General features: G+C 44.1%; 1 protein-coding gene across 3 annotated transcripts in view; it reads right to left on the minus strand.

The window, feature by feature from the left end:
* Window positions 1-9,164, minus strand: part of unc5b (unc-5 netrin receptor B) — a 53,162-nt gene extending 43,998 nt beyond the window's left edge. For 2 of the 3 annotated variants that reach the window (XM_012920373.4, XM_004556086.4), the window contains exon 1: window positions 8,274-9,163. In XM_012920373.4, coding sequence (XP_012775827.1) covers window positions 8,274-8,361 — 88 coding nt within the window. In that variant the 5' untranslated portion in view covers window positions 8,362-9,163. Of the gene's footprint in view, window positions 1-8,273 lie in introns of all 3 variants that reach the window. The other variant, XM_012920372.3, reaches the window with a different exon arrangement.
* Between the last annotated feature and the right edge of the window lie 5,843 nt (window positions 9,165-15,007).

The raw sequence follows: 15,007 nt of genomic DNA on the forward strand, positions 1-15,007 counted from the left end.
CTAAGCTATGCTAACCAGCTGCTGTCTTTATCTTTACACTTTTGCACAGACATGAATCATGCTATCTGGTTTTCAGGAACACTGCATGCACAGCTTGTGCATTTCCTAAAATCCTAGCAACTGTTTTTTTTCTCTCTCCTGTAATTCATTTATCAAACAAAAATCCAAGGAATAACACAGCTAGCTTCCTGGGAATTTACTGCTTTTTTAAGCCATTGTTTCCTGAACATGACAACACAAGTGATTTAAAGACAGCCCCTTGGGTCTGAAACTTTGGAGTGACGATTTTCAAAATTATGTTTATTTTTTTTTCCCCTCATGGTCGCAATCTCTATTTCTCTCCATCATTCTGTCTGTCTAATGGCACCGAGGACTGTGAGGTGCACCAAACAACCCATCTGTCCATAGATCTGCCCGTCCGTCTGTCTGTCTGTCTGTCTGATTCGCCACAGGTATGTCTGTCTTTCCCTACATGAGCCATGCTTCTTTCATTAAGCTGCACAAGTGAAGACCAGGAGCTGGCTGCAGCGTGAAGGTTGAAGCTATAGACACAGAGAGACACTGCTCAGTGTTTAATGATCCACTATAACTATACCTATTCATCTCTCCCAGCAGAGCAGAGAAACGCCATAGAAATGGTCCTCTGCTGACAATACTGCATCATGCTAAATCACAACTTCTCACTCTGCACGATATGAATCATGTCCCTCCAGCTGCTTAAAAATGTTCCTTTAACATGAGGCAGCACAAGGTAAGATTCAATAAAAAATTACCTATAGAAGCAGAAGCAGTTTAAAAGAATAGCGTCAGACAACAACAAAAAACTGAAAAAAAGTGTCCGCCACTGCACCACTGCCACATGAACCAATCAAACAGAAACTTCAAGCTCACATCTATCCCCGATCGATAAACATCTATATAGCTTTCCTTTGCTTGTGTGAGGAGCTTTCCCTACCTGCTGTACTTATGGGCACGCAGAAACAGAAACACACACACACACGCACACACCAGGTCTTGTTGCTGAGAGGATTTGAGGCAAGTGAAGCCGAGCAGCGGAGTCAGAACAGAGACACCCAGAGTTAATGAACCCTCACCAGTCAGCATGGCTGTCCATCTGCTTTCATTATCCCCATAAACAGAGAGCCATGGGCACTTCTCAACCAGCCAGCAACACAGACCCACACGCAAACAGCACATCATCATCCTAAATATCCCACGTGAATTATGAGGTTTGTGCTCTATATGTGTGAGTGTAGGATTGTGTGTCGCGGGGAAAGGGAAGGGGCTCGTATGTAGATTATAAAGCCTATGCGGCATAGCCGAGATCACCACCTAATCTGAGTGGAGTTGCGGGGAGAGGTGAGCACGAGGTTGACTGTTGAGCCCATCTGGTCAACAGCAGGTAAGAAGCTTGAAACACACACCCGCTGACACACTTGATGCAAGTGTGAGCCCATACACTTAAATCTAACCTTAATTACATGCATGTACATCTGCCACATTAGATCAGCGCTCGTCCCTCCACTTCGCACATGGCACCCGTTTAAAACGATTCCTAACTCTTCGCCGGCTTATGCCTGGTAGCGTTTTGTAGCATGCGTCGCATAACACCTGGCGCGGTGAACGCACCGGGAGAATAAACCAGGTTTCCTCCTGTGCAATCAGAACGGCTGCCAGAACAAGAGAGATGAGTCTGTGCACGAGCTGTGCGCTGATTGAAACCGAGGAGTGTGACCCCACTGTGATCCATGCAGAAAAGGGAGTAATACCTAAGTAATACAGTCGCTTTCCCATCGTCTGTGCACCCTTTCGCACATACGCACACCCACGCCAGACACACAAACCGAGCCAAGATGTGCCTGTCAGTGCTTGATTAAGACCTGCATCCAAGGGGAGAACAGAATCTTTACTGTGTATTGGAGGCTCTCAGTCAAAGCCTCTAGAGGAGAAGTAAGAATTAAGTCCTGGAGCTGGAGACATGTGGAGGAATTAAAGGGTGGATGAGGCCAGATCTCATTCTTTCACTCTTCTCTTTGCTATGGTTGCAATCCAAGAGTGTCAAAGCAGAAACGGGGATTACTGCAGCTACTGTGGCTGTTTGTGTGCGCCTGCATATCTTTGAAGGCTGAAGATAGATTTTGCATGGCAGACCTTTCCCTTTAACATGGACTCGAAAGATCCAACGCAAGGAAGGAGAGGATAGCAAAGAAATGGACGGAGAAGAAAAATCTGAGATAGAAGAGAGCAGTGAAGAAGAGAAATGAAGAGACGGGCAAAGAAAAGACAAAAAGGAGGTAAAGGGAAAGCACAATGGATGTCTGGGTGCACCCCTGTTGACCTGCGGTTAGGAAGCCAATCACAGCCTCATTACTGACAGAGGCAATGGGCTTAAGAGACAAACATGATGCTTTAACTCCGCAACAGCCGCTATGTTAAATAACAGCAGCACACTGCTGACATGCAGCCAATCACACAAAATCCATCAAGCCTCCCCTCCTCCCCCCCCACTACACAGTCACAAATACACTCATTAAGCATCATTTGCCTTGATTTAAATCAGGGAGGAAGAAAAATAAGTAAGATTGAGTCCTGCTGTTGCCTAGCTGAGCGCCATGCAAGCAGAAGGACGCAGGATCATTTCCGTTCCCTTTCTCATCCGGAGATATGCACACGTACGCTCAAATACGCCCATCTCCCCGGGGAGGTCTATGTGTCATCCCCTTACTTTAGACACACCAGCTGCTCGGTGTGTGTGCTCTGCAGTGTTAAGAGCCCCTTCCTACTTCGCACAAGCCCCCAGTGGCACCCACATCCACTTACACATAGGCATGACAAAGCTCCCCTCGCTCCCCTCTTTCACCCACCCTCGACAACTCAAACACCCCCCACATTCATAAGTACCTCGAGGGCAGATGGGACCCTAATAAGCGTTACACTCAAAGAAATGGGATTTTTCACACTGCCTTCTAAAGAGCAATTCCCAAACTCTGGCAGAAAGCTGGCTACAAAAAAGAAAAAAAAATGATGGAGTGAGAGAGATATGGATGACAGAGGTTGGTATATGTGAGACTATAAACCTATAAATACGCCTGATGAGACTATCAAGAAACGGAGGGAAGAGAAAGGGGAAATGGGGACAAGTGATAGCAGTTATTAATGACGGTGTGAAGGAATGTAGATCCGTACGCCAAATTCATTTAAGAAACTAACACAAACTCCATCGCCTCTGTAATGCAGCACATTTCCTCTAAGGATGGAAAGTGTATTAGTAACACACTTTAAGCAGATTTTTTTTCTCCCTCCAGTTAGCCAAGCCCACATGACACACACTGATACAAACAGACACAAACACAAGCATTAACAGATTGGCTGTGGTCTAAGCCCTGAGTGGACTTGGCTCAACTGCGTTTAGAAAACAAAACAGCCTCTGCTAAGAAGATGAGGAGGAATCTACATGGGCTGGAAAAAAAAAACCTCTATTTAAGAGCACATGCAGAGTCCTGGAAAAAAAGCACAGCCAATCAAATGCTCACTCTGCCTCTGATCTATGGACCTCAGAGCAACCGCTCTTACCGTGTGTGTGTGTGTGTGGGGGGGGGGGGTTTCTCTGGATCAGGACTGACCTCCCGTCGTGAATCCTGATCCTATTGGTCACGACTCTCAGAGTGCTGCTGAGATCTTAAATGAAAATTCCTCCACTAACTCACTCACTCCTCCCAAGTGACCTTGCATGTCTTTCAGTATGACACGCAAAAAATACCAAAACAAAAAACGGCGCCTCTTTATCATTTAGAGGATGTGCGTCTGTGTTGCATTAAACGGGTGCGTGTGTGTGGGTGTGAGTGCGTGGGTGGGTGGGTTGCTCTCTTTTTTGAAGTCAGTGAGCACGTCTCAGTGCATCAACTGAAGGGAAAATAATAATAAAAAAATAAAATAAAACAAGTAGGTGTGTTACACTTTCCATGCACAACGCACACCTCTAAAGCCACTTACATGCATCTATAGCTTCTGTTGAAGTTGGGAATAAAAGTGTGTGTGTGTGTGTGTGTGTGTGTGTGTGTGTGTGTGTGTGTGTGTGTGTGTGTGTGTGTGTGTGTGTGTGTGTGTGTGTGTTCTTTTGCTGTCCCCTTTTACCCCACACAAAGGGGCAGAAAAGGCTTTCTGGAGACTCCTATTCATCTAAAGCACAATGGAACCCCACAGAGGTTTTCTTCCTGTTTCCCTGTCCGCTCCACCCATCTCCCCCCACAGGCCAGGATGGAAGAGCAGGGGGTACCCTGTCCTGCAGGCAGAACAGCAACTCAGCTCCCATCTGCCACCAAAACTATCCACCCCCAGTTTCTCCATCCATCCATCCTCCTGTTTCACTCCAACATCTATACTGAGACAAACTATTTTATATACTTTTTGACAAAATAAAATTCAACTTTACTCATTATTTTCTGAGCCCTTGCAATGAGCAGGTTGTTCAAAAACAATTTTTTTTCAGATTTGAAACCTCAAATGTTTGAATTAAATGAAACATTCCCGTATTTCACCGCGCTTTTATATGGAGGCAAACAGGTAGGAGGCACCATCTGCTGTGAGATAAACAGGACGTTTCAAAACCAGGATCCACAAGGACAATACATGATACATTTAAATACCTTCAGCTCGTGATAATTACACTATATTGGTGAGCTTTCCTAAATAGCGCACAGATTGAAGAAGTTGGTGAAGGCTCAGCAATATTGATTAAAGCGTTATTACCACAGACTTCGAAATACACTGAGAGCACATTGTATTTGCAGAAATAATGACCTGTTCTTGAAACCATATTCGTCTCAAGACAGCCAGTCTGTGCTCCAAACTTTCTCCTGCTACTAATTTCTCTTTACATTCTTCATAGTCAGCTCCCTTCTCCATTTACCTTGCTGTTTTGCCCTCCTACAGAACTCTTGCTGCTTGCTGCAGATTTATGGTCTGGTCTAACATGCGCAGTATTGGCAAAGCATTAAACATGTCTACTCTTAATACTGTGTGCTCTCTCCATCGATAAGAGCCTTAATAAAAACATCCCCCTAGTGGATTTGTGTGTCTCTTTCCACTTTCAATCCTCCACCACCCTCCCTGACAATATCCTTCTTTCTTAACCGCTGTTTCTTGTGTTGCTTTGCTAACTCAAAGCGTTTCCTTGCTTGCTTTCCCTGCCAGCCTTCTCCACCGATGTCAGCCCCCACTCCACCACCTCATTGTCTGGCCTGTGCCAGAGGTGTAATGATGCTTGAATGCCACTGCTATGGAATTTTTCGTCTTCACTCTTTTCTCATAAAGGATATTTAAAAGGCATGCCCTGAGATCAATCTGTCTCAATGTGCCTCTCGCAGATCCATTTCTCTTCCATTTCTCCTTTCTGTTTTTCCCCTCATCGCTTTCAAATGGACAACATTACCCCGCGTAACCTCTCTCCGGTTTGGTTCACACGCATCATCGTCAACAGCTCCCAGCTGCAATTGGCACACTTGCTCGAACTGCACCGCTCTCGTCCAGTCTATAAATGCACTGCCGGTGCCGTAAAATCCTTCACTACCTCCCGGAGCCATCCGGGTCACTTACGCCAATAGGAGAGGAGCAGCCGTTCTCCTCCCACTTCTCTCTCCCTCTCCCCTGCCGTCTCTGATGTCAAAAAATTTGAGCATCATAAGCACATTTTAAATATTAACAAAGACCACTTTGCACGTATGAATAATACAGCAGGGAGGCCAGTGGCTGGCCAGTGAACCGATCCCCTGCCGCCCCACGGCCGTAAAACTAATGCACTGCCTGGGGCCAGAATGGGGCCTGATCTGGTCTGGGAGCAGCGCACGCCCGTGGAGCTCGACTGGCCCGTGGCCTGGCTCGAAGAGAGCTGTCTGTCTGTTTATTTATCACGGTGCCCAACCACCTGTCCAGATCTCTGCAGATGCAACAGCCTGGCAGCACTCTTGTTATGACTACATGTTTCAGAGACTCTTTAATCTAATCTGACATCTCAATCTGTTGAGCGTCTTTGAAGCCAAATCTACTTTGGTGTTTGTTTGACGTTAGCTTTGTTGTCACATTCCTTTCTTTCCATGTGTCTAAATCTCACAACGGAAATGTCAGAGAATTACAGGATTTTTCTGGCCACTTTGTAAAACAGGGCAAACCCTCCCCACCAAAAAAATGTACTTTACAAGCTCACATATAATTTCAAAGAATGTGACTCTTCTTGGAGCGACTGCACTGTCATTCCAGACAGGAAGACTCCCACACTTAACACAAATGAGACAGCACTTTTTGTGAGAGTGTCACTATTCATCGCGTCCTCTATGGGAGTGTCTGACATGCCACGCTTGCTAACTCCGAACACTTGACTGCCCCTTTGCTACTTCCCTAGCCTTACACACTCTTCTCCTTTCTTGACCTCCCAGTCTGCACAGTGGCTTCATGTGGACTTACTGGACATCTGGTCATCTCTGGGTCACAAACTGTGTTCGAAACACACCTCACGTATGTCAGTTGGGGTTTTTTTGTAATTGTGCTAAAATCATTAATAATAAGACACATCAAGAGAGGCGCTGGACAGCAGGCTAGTTACTCCAGACAAGTTTTCCTGGCAGGCTTGGTAATTAATGTATATGTCAACACAGAAAGAAGAGCACCACAGCAGAAATGTGAGCTCAGCACATCCACGATACAGGCATAAAACAGAGACATGAGGGATTGGGGGGGGGGGGGGGGGGCAGAGGTAAGGTTTAAACACAATAGGAGAGAAGATAAATGCAATCTGTCTGTTCAATCATGCTTTCCCTAAATATATCCCTGCTTTCCTTTCTCCCAGACAGAAACTTTACTGGGGCACACTGTGCTATTGTCCCCTGGTGTCCCCCTCCTCTTGGTTCTGCTCCCCTAACAGGACCTCATTGCAGTCCTCAACTGTTTATATCGACATTTCTCATTTCTCATGCAAGGATTTCAGAACAGTCCACAATTTTAATAAACGTAAGCTGCTTTTCTGCTCTGCCTGTTCAGGGAATAACACACACACATGAGGACCTTGGGAGGTATGGTATGAGTGGGAGGGTGGGTGGGGGTCTTATTGGCATTCAAATAAATGGTCACATTCTTGGCAGACAGTCAGTGTATCTTCCAAAAGATTACTGTTGCCATCAAGTTAAAAATCTGAGTTCTTCCCGGGAGGGTCTTATTTACTCACTGAAGAGGTTTTTTAGCAAAAAAAAACTATACAGAATCTGCACGCATTGTTGTCCGCGTTGTTCTTTTTTATTTTTAGCCTACTGTAAAAGAGCTTAATCCACAATCCACTAAACCCTCAGATTTCTGCCTTGTATTTCAATCTGATCTGACAGTGGGTGCTGAGGAATCCTTCAGAATCTCCTACCACTCGGCTTCACTGAAAGGAATCATTAATCTAACACTAGAGATGTGAAGTGTCCCCTCGGTGTTCAGGTCCTGTCCCATCAGCTCACCAGCACTGACCTGTCCTGCCTGCCAAGAAATTTCATCTCCATGAAAGCTGGCTGCAGTCTTTGATGGCATTAACACTGAGAAATCCACTGATAAAAGTCTGCTCTGCCGCAATCAAAGCCTGTGCTCTTCACTCTGCAAAAGGTTGTCTAATAAAATAATAATTAAAAAGGTATAAATCGTTTATGAGGACAGGTTTAGCATTTCAAAAACAACTGGCACACCCAGGCTTGAAACAAGGGCCACTAAATTTAGCCGCTATATCTTGCAAAGAGAATAAAGAAATAAAGAAGGAATCTCTTCCCCCTGAAGCACTACAAGTGTTCTGTCTTACTTTTCACGGGGCTTTGCTTTTTCTTTTTGGAGAGGCCAAGAAGGCATGGAGCAAAACCTTAATTACTCCCTGCGCACCAGGGGAGTTTGATTTTTCCGCTCCAAGAAGAAAGAAGAGCTCTGAGCTCAGGTCTACTGTAAGACTGAACGCTATGCTGTGAATAAAAAAGTCCTCGTCAGCAGGTGATCTCAGACCCCTGCACAGCTCACACATTAAACAAAAATAAAATTAAAAAAAATCCCATAGACCAGTAGCTGGGGTCTGAAGCAAACTTTGAAGTTAGACACTTTTAGTAAAACGCATAAAGTTTAAACAATCTTCAGTTTTTTCATTTAAGTTGTTTTAAACTAATTTAAAAACACGTTGTGTGCGTGCGTGCGCGTGTGTGTGAACACAGCTGAGCGCGCTGTCACAGTTATTACAGTACAAACTGATCTTTAATTTCACTTACCAGTAGCGGACACGGCAAATCCCCCAAGCAGGAGGAGAAGAACCAGAGGACCGAGACCTTGGCCACGCTGCATCCGCACAGAGCGCATCTTTCCCGTCCAGCCGTCGTGAAATGTCCCGGATCGTCCACGCAGTGTAACCTGCGGAGCTTTTAATACACCGAGTGGCTTTTTGTCCGGAAAAGTCTTTACCCCCAGAATGGTTGCGCGGGGAAGAGTCACACACCAGCGACTCCAGTAATTGAGTTAGAAACCGCTGTTTTTGTAAATACTTGACTCCTGACTGTTGACGCAAACGCCAAAGGGCTCAAATCACATCCATCACCGAGCAGCTCGAGAACGTCTGGGAGAGGTTGAAAGGGCGTAATTTCCATGCGTAATTAAAGTTTGAAGAGGTCCGCGGATGTCAAGCTCTGCTCAAATAAAGAAACGATTCATCGTGACTATTCCTGGTAGACTTCATTGCCAGCTCCACTATTTTGGGAGCCGTGAGCGCAGAGGTGCTGCGAGAGTCACCGAAAAGTTTGACGCATCGCTAAACGAAGATGTCAAATTAAACGACAGAGTCTGGGAGGAGAAAAAAAAACCCAAAACACAAAGTAGCACGGGGGTAGGTAATTCTGTCAGGTAACCGCCAACACCAAAGTCCGAACTCCCGAGTTTGTGCTGGGCCCCTGGGTGTCTTGTCTCGTCCCCGTCCGCAAGGTGTAAACATGAGCACGGGGATCAGCGCCAGCTTCACAATGCCAGCCTCCGGACTACCAGTCCCAGCCCGGCCAATCACATATTATCCTCCTCCTCCTCTCAGAATGAAGGCTGAACAAGTGAAGGTAAAGTAGTGGCAAGCAAGGAGGAAATAGATGCGAGGGGAGAGATAGAAAACACGGATCAGCTCTGGATTCAGCAGGAGTCCTTCTGCTACAAAATGAGGTTGAGCTTGTGAGTTTACTCACATCTATCTATCTATCTATCTATCTATCTATCTATCTATCTATCTATCTATCTATCTATCTATCTATCTATCTATCTATCTATCTATCTATCTATCTATCTATCTATCTATGTTTACTCTGAAAATTGAACAGCTCACAGTCTCCTTTCCTGTTGCTGTCCATGAAAATGTTCCTGCAGCAGCAGTCTTTGGCTCATGTGTAGATTAGTTCTCGTCAATCCTCTCTTTCCGCATCCATGGGTCATATTTTACTCTTTACTCTCGGCGTCCACAAGAGAGCACCCTTTCATAAATGAGACCATCTGCGGCCAGGACGAGAGCTGACCGGGTCTTCTGCGGTACACGACTGTGTAAAAGTCGCTTTCTGTACGACCGAGTGGCGTCGATAAGTGCATTTCTTGGACATTCAAACTGTGTGTTTTATTGTTGATTATTCTTGTAAAGCAGTGACTGAGCAAATAGGTACAACTAAAAACTTCAGCTTTCCATCATCTGAGGCATTATTTCATTTTTAGTATAGTTACCTTTCTAGGGGTCACCTGCCAATTTAAGGCCTTACCTGGCTGGAGTTTTACCTTCTCCTCCTTCTGTGTTTTCAGTCTTAATTGCATGTTTGTTTCTCCTGCCCATGAGATTTTATTGGTGACAAAGCTCCACAGCATTGGATTTTAGAACGTTTATTTTCACTAACAGGTCACATGATGCAGAGGACAAATTAAATGGAAATCCAGAATAAATAAGTGCATGAAGGCTCGTTCAGCAGTTTGATTATGTTATGTGGCCTTCACAATCACTAGATTTCAGTACAGTTGAGCACTAATGGGAAATTAGGGCTCAACAGAAGCATCTTAAGAGACAATCTTTTGGAAGCGCACAAGATATTCTGCTGTATTTGAGAGTGGCTGATGCTGTTCTGCAAACTGAATGTGTTTCCTTCTTGTGTCACCTGCCTATTGTATGGTTTGGTGAATAAAAGCAGAAATGTATTATTATGTTTTTTTTCTAAAAATGTCACAGATTATTACTTTGTGCCTTTCTTCAACGTCACTCTCTGTGAGCAGTATCGCTGTCTGGCTCGTGGCTAATGTTCATTCCCTCTGTACTGACTCACGTTGATGTTCACTGAGGGGAAGGTTTATCCCAGCATGACTCGTACCTTGAGATTAGACATACTTAAATGTAAAATGCTGAAGAATAAATAAGATACATAAGAGTTTCAGAGTAAAGCCCGGAGTTTTAAGCACGGGGTGAGACAGACAGAGAGCCAATATGCCGCTGAGCCCAGCGCGAGGCCATTCTCTGAGATGTGACAGTAGCTGGCAGCAGAACAGCATTGCTGTACTTTGCTCAAATCCAACTTCAAAGGTCATAATCCATCTGGACAAGTGATGACTCCCAATGCCTCCTTCCTCTGATGACAATTATGCTGTTTCATAAGCACAGAGTACACTCTGGATTATTTATTTATTCTCCGTGTCTTTACTGTGACTGGTGAGAGAGTGAGAATGAGAGCGGTAGGATGAGAGTGACACAGACAGAGATGGAGAGAGAGAGAGAGAGAGCTGCTGATAGAGCAGGAGAAGTTGGGCGTGAAATGGATTTTGCAGGTTGTGTTTGAGGCAGATCTTGATCGTGGAGCTGCAAATGCATCTTCTGTTTACATGCCCGTGCATGCTCTAGCTTCTGATTGTGTTTCTCTAGTGTTTCTTCACTTGCCTGGTCCTATCACATAACAGCTATATGTGCTGCATTATGGATATATACAGTATATTTGAATGACACAGTGACCTTTAATTTTCAGATCGCTTTAGCGGCAACTCGCACTCGCACTTTGCGGTGAGGAGCTCATTTGACAGTTTTCATGGCCCATCCACCTTGATGAGGTTATGCCGGATGTTAGCGCTTTGCAAACTCTAATTAGACAATTTGCCCTCGCTTCCTTTTCCTCCAATTATTACTGCAGTGATGATAAAGTTGAACTTGCCATAACATATTATTTTGTTTTGCCCTTTGCTAAGACTAATTGAAGATATAAGTCAAGGGCATCCAGTGGAAAACTGGAGAAGAAAGCTCGGGAAATGGAGAGCCATAATCAGGTAGGATGGAACTGATATGCTGTAAACGGCAGAGAAGAGGAGACAATATGAAGCTAGGCTATTATTAAGGCATAATAGGTTATCCTCCGAGGACTTTTTAGCACCACTGACTCTCTGTTGCTTTGCGTTGTAGGACTGACATAAAAAGGATCAAACTGCCTATCTCTGTAAAACAGAGGGGGGGGGGGTCTAAAAATAGGAGGCATGCTCTAGAAGTTGCTGTGGAGATAATTGAATATTATTTTCAGGAATGATTAAGTTGACCTATCCAGTAGACTAATTATTTCTTGCAGGCCAGAGGAGAACGTGTTTAATAGATTTGGGTAGCAGTGAATAAGGGAAAATAAAGCAGCCAGTCTGTAGACTTTCTGCTGACCGGATACACAGTGTCTGTGGAAAAATGAATAATACCCATCATTAGAGCTTGGCTTGGGGAATGATCACACATTTTTCTTGCGGTATTTCCAGGATGGTGTCCTCTGTCATTTCAGGAAGCAATGTCCTAGTTCTTCTAGATCGGTGGTGGATAGTTTGTGTGTGCATTTCTTCAACACTTTAATTATTTGAGTTTTGATTAATATTTATATTGCGTATTGGACACATATTTGCTTGATTGTTAAATTGCACACTTTTTTTTTTACCCCCCCTACATTTATTTGACAGCTGGAGTTGGATGTAGTTTGCATATTAATAATCTCATTCAAAACATTTTGCACAAATGGGGCACATAAAAATATGCAATATATGGGACATATGAATAGATTATGCATTTCCACAAGCTGAACATTAAATGCTTTTTAAATCATGAATAATACATTATACAGTACACTGTACAGTAATCCATCCATCCAATTTCTTAACTTCTTATGCAGTTCAGGGTTACAGGGGAGCTAGAGCCTCTGTGCAGTAATTTTATATTAAATTTTTAATTTCAAGTACTCACTAAAAATAATATTTTTTACATCTACATACATATGACTCTAAATGTAGGGCATTTCCCACACATGTCTTTGTTCAAGATTTTTAAGAAGTCTAATAAAACCAACCAGTATGTGCTGTACACAATGGCATGTGATGCTGGAGTTTTGCCGATGTGTCGGCGTATGCTGGCATGCTGTATGCTGTATGCCCGCTCCTGTCCGCGAGTATGTGTGCTTCAGAGTAAGACAGAATGAATGCGCCCGTGTGCACGTGTCACTGTCAGTGTGCATCGACTTCACCTGTCCTCCACCTTTGTAATCCCTGGGTACACCTGGGCCTTTTGGGCTTGAGGGCTTTTAGCAGATTGCATGTGTCAGACTTTGGACAATTACACTGATTGTTGCCCTAGAAACTCAGCTCTCACTTTGCTTCTGGGCGAGGAAAAAAAGTTAATGAAATTAAAGGTGACAGAACAGTATAGAAAATGAGAGAATCTGTCCGCAAGCTGCTCTTAATATATATCCAACTCTGCCGTGCTATACAGAAATAGCAACTTGACAAACAAATGAAAAAAGGTTTTTATACCCTGAAAGGTCAGTTCTGTAACCGCCTAATGAATTCCAAACTTTTTTTTTGTAAGTTCATCCAAACTTGGAAAAGCTGATTTAAATGTATCTCCTCACAGAACTGCATAAAATAAATATTTGTAAGTAGAAAATTCATCAGCCACAAATATCCCGCGTTCGGTATAATTGCACTGTTAAATTCATGACTTGAACCTTGCTGTCAAAACTCTATGTTGATATTCAGGAAAGCTAGAAAGCGTAATGCTCATCTTATTCTCTAATGGCCACCATCAGATTGAGCTCTCCTCTCAGCCGTGCACGGGAATCATTAGTAAACAGCAGACCGAGGAGCAACAAGATCGTTTGTGCCGAATACTTGGGCAGGAGCGTAGAAAGAGAAACAAGTCTCTGAGGAGATTACAACTGATTCATATCGCCACTATGTTAAGATAAAGGATGTAGCTGTAATGTGCGCAACTGAGGGATCATGTGTTAGAAAGTGAGTGATGCACACTGAGAGGTATGGATCGTCAAAACATCAATCTCACCTGCTACAGATCCTTTTCAGGTGGGTTCATATTTCACATCATCCATCGGCCTTACTCACACACACACAAAGAACTTGTCACAGGAAACGAGCGACCAAAATAGGTTCTGCTTGTAATGCCTTGGTCCCATCAAGCATCCCAGTTTGAATGCCAGACTGCAAAATTAGCTCACCTAGAGGCAGTCCTTCACACTTGTGCTTTCTCTTTTGTGAAAGTGTAAAATAGGTGCTGTGTAAAGAGTGATTTCAGACAAAAAAAAAAGGGGGGGGAAACAATTGAAAACACAAGTTTATACAGTGTCAGCTACACTATTAGAATCAGAGGAATAAAATAGATGCGTGCGTATGCTGTGTTACTACGAGGCGGTTCTGCGCTCTGGTGAAGAGTAGGTGTTAACACTAATTAAACATAACATCTGTTGGAAGCAGAGACACTGGCAGCTATCAAGCTCACAATCAAATCATCTGCGATTAGAAACCGCAGTATTATTGTTATGTTGTTCGAAACACAATACATTTTTTTGATTGATCAGAGGGGAAAATGCTCTTCCTCTACGCTGAATCCTGCCTCCATGTAGGAGTTTCTTACCCACTGTGGACCATTGTCAGGTAATGTCTCAGTTTATTAGCCCTGATATGAACTATAAACCCAAATTTTGTTTATGATGAGGGGCATGAGGGCATTGTTGAGTGAGGATATTTCATGAGGGAAGCATTATGTACACTTCATAATATTGGCTGCTCAGCACATTCTATGCCAGTCGAGTCCAGGCTTGTTTTTTTTTTATGGTAGCACAGGGCTTTAGGACACTGTAAGTCAGGGTTTCATCTGTGAGAGCAACATTATGGCTCCACTTCTGTATGTACTTGTGTACTTGTTGGGGTGTGTGTGTGTGTTTTTGTGTGTAGATTAATGACCACTGGCATAAGAAATGCCACCGACTAGTGTTTTACACAAACAACTTCTAGGTTTGTGACGATATGCGCCTGAGGGTGGAAGCGTGACTTTTGCTGTCCTCTGCTTCTCCCTCCGTCCCTCTCTCTTCATCATCCATCGGTTCCGTTCACCCGTGCCACCTCACTAATGATTGCTCAGCGGCCATGAGTCTACCATGCATCATTTACCAGGGGCTCTGGAGAGGCTGCGATACAGAGCAGAGGAGAAAAGGGAAAGAAAGAAATTCTCTGCTCACGCAGGTAGGAAGGCTGAAAGGAGCAACAGTGCTATCCAGAACGAGAGAATGAGAATAAGGAGAGGAGCTGACAGAGGTGGAGACACCAAGAGACAAGCATGTGCTGCAAAAGCAGCATGAAGGGAGAAGGTGAGAATAAGCTGGAGGGGAACTGGAGGCCCATTTTATTAATCACAGCCTTGATCTGGTGGGAAACACTGACAGCTCTGGATGGAAATAATACTCAAGAACTGCAGCTAGTGCACTCCCCCCTGCCACCGAGATTGGGGGTGGGGTGGGGGGTGGCTAAGGCAAAACACGACGTTGTTTGCTTTATATGTGTGTTTTTTGTGGTTGATGTAGTTGGACAAGCTGATTGTTGAGACAGGGCAGAATACTGTGATATGCAACATCTGGTTTATATTAATAAGTGTGAGATTGGCCAGACACAGAAATCATGTCAGTATGTATGAAAATATTGT

Source organism: Maylandia zebra, linkage group LG13 (genome assembly GCF_041146795.1).
Source record: "Maylandia zebra isolate NMK-2024a linkage group LG13, Mzebra_GT3a, whole genome shotgun sequence".
In the NCBI taxonomy this organism is placed as follows: Eukaryota; Metazoa; Chordata; class Actinopteri; order Cichliformes; family Cichlidae; genus Maylandia; species Maylandia zebra.